The 7,775-nt window shown below is 39.3% G+C and overlaps 1 protein-coding gene across 2 annotated transcripts; it reads left to right on the forward strand.

The window, feature by feature from the left end:
• The first annotated feature begins 2,245 nt into the window (after nucleotides 1-2,245).
• HEMK2 (HemK methyltransferase 2, ETF1 glutamine and histone H4 lysine) lies at nucleotides 2,246-7,248 on the forward strand. 2 transcript variants are annotated; one of them, XM_010722470.4, is made up of 6 exons: nucleotides 2,246-2,456; nucleotides 2,581-2,667; nucleotides 3,250-3,340; nucleotides 4,088-4,171; nucleotides 4,340-4,481; nucleotides 5,395-7,248. In XM_010722470.4, exons 1-6 carry the CDS (start codon nucleotides 2,305-2,307, stop codon nucleotides 5,502-5,504), a joined length of 666 nt encoding a protein of 221 aa, XP_010720772.2. In that variant the 5' UTR covers nucleotides 2,246-2,304; the 3' UTR covers nucleotides 5,505-7,248. The 2 variants fall into 2 exon arrangements, with proteins under 2 accessions (XP_010720772.2, XP_003202930.2); XM_003202882.5 differs by having other exon boundaries at nucleotides 2,248-2,447.
• Nucleotides 7,249-7,775: the final 527 nt, after the last annotated feature.

Here is a 7,775-nt window from a genome sequence, read left to right on the forward strand (position 1 = left end):
GGCAAAAACAGCAGAGCTGTCTACCAAGAAAAACATTTTAGGTAGTTATATAAGCAATAAAAATAAATGTTTTATAAAATTCACCCAGAAGGACTTATAAGTATTAAAACAAACAATAATAATTAACCAGATTTCATGAACTATTGAACAGCCAAAACCAACAACTTGTACAGCTGAAGATGGTGAAGTCATTTCTTCTACTGCAGTCCAAAGCCTGACCACCTGTGGAGATTTTAAAAATATATCCCAAGAATTAATTTTCCTAATATGGACAGAGAGGAAAACTCTCTCTCTTAACACGATTTCATTTTAACAAAGTAGGGGAATTTTATGCAAACTTAATATGTTTTATAAGTACTTGTTTCTGTGGTGCAGAAGCAAATTGCTAGGAAGATGGATGAAATAAAGGAGTATCCAATGAATGCCCTTTTGCATTAAAAACCCCAGGGCCATCTCCAGTCAGGCTCCGCTCACTACTGCTCCTTGAAGCAGCCTCTCTTTCTCAATTGATGAAGAAGATATAAGAAGAATTTCTAACAGAATTATCACAGTTATCAACTGTAATAATTTTTCTAGGCATCAGTCAAGGAACTTCCAGAAAAGGAAACTTTTAGTACCTTCTCACAGACTGAGATCTCATTTACACCCTATGCAGACAACATGTTGAAAGACTGAGTAATTTACCACAGTAAATTTGGGACAGAGCAGGGTTAGGAGGTAAACTAGAAGGAAAAAACTGTTAATTTTGTTGGCAAAATAAAGGTTGAGGTCGGTTATGACAATACTTCTAAATATATACTTGACGGAATAAATTAAGGGAAAACAATGTTTCAAATTAAAAGGTAATATTTGTATAAGATCTAGTCCAGGAATAAATTTGCTCTGGAAATTGAAATTATCCAAGTGAAGTTTCTAGAACTGTTTTACATGCTACACGGTGGTACAGGGAACCTAAACTCTTGTAAGACAGAGCTTGATGATCTCATTTCTGTGATGGGACAAAAATGATCCTTGAGTCATAAACTCATCTTTGGATTTGTGGTTATTGATTTCTGGATATCTGCTTGCTTTGACTTAGCACAAAAGTGTGGGGTAAAAGAGTTTACCAGCTGATCATACTGGCCTGCATGTATTTCTGGTATATTAATTATGTCTCCTAATTTCTGTCGATTACCTGAAAAAGCATTGGTTTTGTGAGTAAAGCAGGGAGTTGGTTTTACTGGAAATGTTGAAGGTGGGCCACAGAAAAAGGCAGATAGATATAAGGCAGGCAGCCCTAATACTGAAATATTAGCCAAGTCTTCCAGATGCCTCACTGGCAGGTGTTAAACCAGTGGAAGAGACACATCTCAATCCTTAAAGGTCCTTAATTCATCACAGATTAATCCACCAGATTGCATTATTTTGCTAATTTTCCAAGAATCAGTGCGTTTTGAAATGATTATAAAAATGCTTTAAGATTCTAGCTCCTTTGTAAGCTCCTCGCATCTCCTTCATCTAGATATCTGTTCCACTTTCAGAACAAGAGGATTTGGCACACAAACAAAGGGACACATTTCACGGCGACCAGAACTCTGACCCTCCTCCCTCTATTTGCTATTGAAAGCAAATTGTTCTTCCCCTGATCTTTGCCCTGAAGCTGCCCTCTATTCCGTTTTGTAAGGCCTCATTTCTGCTTGAAATTGGGCGTTCATACAGCTGGGCCTGAGGCTGCTGTCAAGAATCATGGGCAGATCCTTGGAGACATATTTATGCAAACATTGAGTGGCAACGTCAATCCTTCTACTGTGATCTTTGCTGTAGAACTACCACTCGCGGGCTTCACCGGTGCCTCTTAGCTTGGCTTCCTACTAACTGTGGTGCAGAGCTATTTCTCTGGAGGAGCTCTGAGAAGCTAGAAACTTTCAAGGCTAGGCTGGATCAGACCTGGGCAGTGGTGTCCCTGCTCACTGCAGGGGAGCTGGACTAGGTGGCCCACAGAGCCACCTTCGAACTCTAAGGATGATTCTAAACTGGTTCAAGTCCCTGACTCGTGAAGATTCTTAACGTGGATCAGTATGGTGAAACCAGTCAGTCTCACTGATCACTGCTCTGCGGAGCCTGCGGACACCCCAGTACCTCCCGCCCGCTGCCTCAGTAGCGCTACGCGACCGTCAGGTGAAGTTCAATAGAGCTGATCTGCGGACGGAGCGAAACCTACGCTCTCCCATTGGAGGCGCAGGCCTTGGCCCCGCCTCCCTTCCCTTCCGCTGATGGCCGGGACATAGAGGGCGAGTGTGCGCATGCGCGGCCGCCCGAGGGCCGATGGCGGCTCCCGCTGTCCCCACGCCGCGATACGAGCATATGGGGCCGCGCGGCCCTTACCGGGACGTGTACGAGCCGGCCGAGGACACCTTCCTGCTGCTGGACGCCCTGGAGCGGGATGCGACCCAGCTCCGGCAGGCGGGGTACACGCGGTCAGGCAGCTGTGGGGAAGGCGGGGCGGGGCACGTGTCGTAACACTGCTCTGAGTGATTCTGTGGCAGCTGGAGGGGCCCGTGTATTTTACCAAAAAACTCACCCGGAGTTTTCTGTCTTTAGGATCGACATCTGCCTTGAAATAGGGTCTGGGTCTGGCGTGGTTTCAGCATTCCTAGCTTCCATCATTGGAGCCAGTGCGCTCTACCTGTGAGTATAACAGTGAGGCTGCTGCCTAGACCTCGCCGTGCATACGTCTCGCTTTAAAGATTCCCCTTTCCGTAGAGAAATAGCACATCAGTTCTACAGAGGACAGTCGGACTGAAGAGGGACTTACCTCTTCACCTTAGATTGTGTATCCATTAGGCAGAAATATGGCTTGAATTCAGTTTTCCCACTCCTTACACGGTGATGACACGTTAGGTTGTTGGTGTTTAACTGAGATTTACTGGGGAGTGTATGCATATATGTTTACATACAGAGCTGGTATTGAAAATATAATTATTTAAAATGCTTATTTTCACATACTTCCGCTTTCAAACAGTCATTAAGAACTCACAGAATTGAATTGGAAGAGACCTTTAAAGGTCAGCTGGTTCAACTCCCCAAATCCAGCTTCCAGTATAGAACTGAGTGGTGTAGCTACTGATACACTTCGTATGTTTCCCTAGCTATTTGTCACTGTTTTTTATAAAGTAAAGGCTATTCTTGAGATTGCCTTAGTCACCGTGTAGTTTGCAGCATTAATCTTGCAGATACAGGAACCAGTAACTTACAGTGTTTTGCTTTAAGATGTACAGATATCAATCCTATGGCAGCTTACTGTACACTGGAGACAGCTCAGCTGAACAATGTTCACCTTCAGCCAGTCATTACTGACCTGGTAAGATAGCTTCAATAATAACTTCTTGATAGTTTTTGTAATTTTCTTTATAGTTTATAACCACAAATTCTAGAAGAACATTCTCTTGATAAGCACAGAGTAAAAAAAAAAAAAAAAATGATGAAATACTAGACTGCAAGAATAAAATATTACCTTTGTGTCTGTATGTGCATCTCTTGCTGTTCTGCATTTCACGTAACACTGTCTTAGGAATATTGTTCTGCTTCTCTTGCATGTAGAAAGTTTGGTGTTCCTGAGTCAGGCTGAAGTGGTTGGAACCAAGCCAAAGTTGACAGCATGCTACACTCAGAAGAGAGCAAAGTAGATAAGGATTTACATGTAGTAACCCAGTTTTACTGGCCTCACACAGAACAGACAGAAGGACAAGTAGCTTTTTCTAGTTTTCTGGAACAGTGTTTACACTGTTTTGGCAAATATATCAAATTTAGTTTATCATCTCTTATAAAACAACCTGTAACTATTTAGAATTGCAACAAACTTTTAAATACTTCCCAATTATTCTTAGGTCACCTGTGGGTCTGAATTCTCATCAATTAACACATTTGTAACTTAATGGTACACCCTCTGCTATTTATTAATTTATTTCAATTTTGTGTGTATCAGTTTAAATTGATAGGAAAATAGCCAGCACTATGTAACTGTATGCTTAAAAAATGGAAATAAGTAATAGTAAAAAAAAAAAAAAAAATGAAATACTAACAAAGGAATTGATAATCTCATCTCTAGGTCAAAGGACTGTCACCAAGATTAAACGGGATGGTTGATCTACTGCTCTTTAATCCACCATATGTGGTAACACCCTCTGAAGAGGTAGGAAAAAATAGATGCAAAATCCACAATAAATGTGCTATTTTTGCAGGGGAGCTGGCAAATCAAATCAGCTGAGATATGAGAACTCAGACTGTAATTGTTCAATTACCTCTGACATCTTTCTTATTCTGTATTGAGGAAGATGGTTTTTGTTTTCCTTCTTCCTAGGTGCAAAGCCATGGAATAGAGGCATCCTGGGCTGGTGGCAAAAACGGCAGAGAAGTAATGGATAGAGTTTTTCCATTAGTAGCAGACTTGCTTTCAACAAGAGGATTATTCTACTTGGTCACAATTAAAGAAAATAACCCAGGTGATCAGTTTCTTTTGGACCCCTTTGTTCCAAACCATATTTAACACCACTAATCAAATTGTTGATCACAACAATGCTCTGGAGGCTATCAGAACTTGGTAAACAAGAACAAAGTACAGAAGTCTAATCTATTGTAGAACTAGCACATTATTTTGACAGTGTGGATTGAAATTCAACTAGGTATTCTAGGCCATTTGTTAGAAATGCAATGGCATACTTACATGCCACATACAAAAGCATGTCATCTATGTGGATTCATGCTTCCATATTTGTGTGGGTGACTAAGCAGCTGAGTACTTTTATATAACCTGATGTCTCTTACTGTCCATTTTCTGAATTTGTGGCATGCATATTCAGCATATGGTGAACTAGACCAGAACTTGTTTTACCAACACTAAGAACTCTCTAGGCTACTTTAGAAAACAGTAGTATGGAGAAAGTGTAGTATGCACCTCCCAAGCCCAGCAGCTCTGTAAGACTGCAATTCCAAGTCTGAAATCTTCTAAACTAGGTAATGAATCCAGGCCAACTCCTTCTTACAAAAGAGACTGGTGTTGTAAACTCAAAGGCAAAATCTGACGGTTGGAAATAAGATGTTTTTATTTCTGAATCTTTTCTCTACACAGGTCAGAGTTGCTCCTTCTGACCTAATGCTTAACAGGTTGTACATTATGAAGGAGTTTTGAGTAGAACAGTAATTCAATTCAGAATTATTGATTGTTATTCCTAATACCAAAATATTGAACTTTGTTTAGCAAAATGTAAACTTTATTTGTTCAGGGTGGAAGACTACTTTGCCTAAAAATTACTGTATAAAATGACAGTTGTAGCTTATGTTTAGCAGCAGTTTAGTAATGCTTATTATAGCTGATTTCTCTACAAACTTATGGTAACACTGTACTTTTCATTATAGATGAAATTCTGGAAACAATGAAGAAACATGGCTTAGAAGGCACACGACTGCTTTCCAGACAAGCAGGACAGGAGATGCTTACTATTCTCAAATTTAGGAAGCCTGGATAACTGTTTTTGTTATATATACTAGGCATGCCAAAGGTTGGATACAGAGTACTGAAGTTGTCAAATTATTTTCTAAGTCAGATTTGGACAAAGTGCATCCTCACTTCCTCATCATTGCAATGAAACTGATCAAGACTGTCCTTATTTTTATTCTGGATGTCAACCAGCTTTTATCTGGTTGTCAGGTACAGCTGTTCTCTGGCTAGCTGCAGGAGAGGTGTGAGTGAACTGGAAGATACCATAACGCATCATGTTTTGCACTTTGCTACTTTTACAAGTAGGAGTTTGTGTATTTATTTTTCTTGGCTTATTGAAAGAATATACGTATTTGATGTAACTTCTACTGTTTTAATAGCTAGTCTGTTGCTCTCTTTGGTTTAAATGAAAATTTGGAATCGTGTTACTCGTTTTGATGTAATGCAAGGCACGGCTTCCATAGAAACTGATCTTTAAGGTTCTGTGTTAACAGAAACTTTAAATGATTGGTTAGCTGTTTTCATGGGGACTAAAATCACAATTTATTTGTTTTGTCAGTTACTGAGGCTTTAGAATAACTATTCTGTATGACTTCAGAGCTAAGTGTATACCTCTCTACTAAGCTAGCTGGCAAAAACTTTAGGTTTTTCATCATTGGAGCTGACCACCCAAAAAAGCTCAGCTAGGAGACTGTAGAAAGGTTTGGACAAGCAGAACACCATGAAAGAAATAAAAGTATAGGGCATGTTAGCAGAAACACACAACTACAAACCCAGCTAGACCATCTGCTAGACCATTTTTCTGCAAAGTAACGTGAGAGGCTACTTTTTGACTGATACAGGTCAGAAGTTGATGTTTCTCAGGCAGAAAGCTTATTCCTTGTACTATGCTGAAGAGCATACAGTATTAGAGAGCAGGCAGTACACAGTGGTGATTGTTCTACATTCCAATATCGCTACTCCCCAACTCAGAAGACTATGGAAAAACAAACACTGCAATTCAATCCAAGCACAGCTAATGCATTACTTTCAGATAACATGGGTTTTTTTTTTGTCAATATGTTTTTATATGGATTAATATGAATGTGAGCATGAACACTCAGAAGGAGAATTTAGACAGAAGATTCAGTTATGTAAAGGATATTACCTGATTTTGGTAAGTAAAAGAATCCCTAAATAACAAAGTGAGTCTCACTGACCAAAGCGAGGCTACAATTACCTTTGATTCTTAACTTCAGAATACCTTGTCTAAGGAATGCACAAGTGAGAAACTGAGATGAAACTTTGTGACCATCTGTGAAATAACAATCCCATAGTCTCTTTCTAGTGATGACTTAAAGTAATTCATGTTCTTGGCAATTTACCTCTTTTACTGTAAGGAGGGGAGGTTCTCTACTCATTGATATTGCTTTTATGCAGAATTATGGTTTTGGTGTTACAGCTGTAGTGCTGTTCATCCTTAAGATTGCTCTGTAGGCTTTCTGTTGTTAATCATTTTGACTAAAGTAAGGTTGCTGTGCAAAGGTCATGACATCAAAAAAACAATTTTAAGATGGAGTTAAAATATATAATGGAATCAAACTGCAAGTTTAACAAAGGGAATTTTTAGTTCACCTGACTCTGAGCTGTAATTAAAGAATTAGCTTAAAAACAGGTAATCAAAGAAAAAAATGCAGTTAGCCCTTGAGCATGTGGTTTTACTGCACGTTATAAATGACAATAATGGATCAGAACACAACATGTAATAAAACATAACATGCTTTCAACAAAAATAGATCACAATGGACTATCTGGCAGTTGGATTTCTAAACAAGGAAATAGATGTGTCCACTTTAATAAATAATGAGTCAGTTCTCTTAGCCAAGGTGTACTGATGTCAGCTGCAACTTTTGTGGAAGAATTTTTCCAAATGCAGTCCAAGGAAGAACATGGGTGAGTTTTTTTTAAGACTAATTTTTTTTTTACACTGCTATCATCATCCTGCTGCAGACTGGGAACTAGTGACAGGCAAAAACTAATTTTTCCCCTGAACTTTGAAATTTGCTGTATCTACAGAGATGACTGCATAGACACTTAACATTTGCCAGGGCACACCTATTGCCTTCTAGAAGACTAGAGAATTCAATACTAGTTCTGAAAAGTTTGGAAGGAGCAGCCCTGCATTCACTGCATGAGAATAAGCTGCATGGCAGATACAGACTACATATGTAGTGCCAAACTTAGTAAGAGGAATACAAGAATTTTGTTCCTCAATATTCCTAGGCATTGTTCTGTAGGAAACAGAAAACTACTATTCAGA

Source organism: Meleagris gallopavo, chromosome 1 (assembly GCF_905368555.1).
Source record: "Meleagris gallopavo chromosome 1, MGAL_WU_HG_1.1, whole genome shotgun sequence".
NCBI lineage: Eukaryota > Metazoa > Chordata > Aves > Galliformes > Phasianidae > Meleagris > Meleagris gallopavo.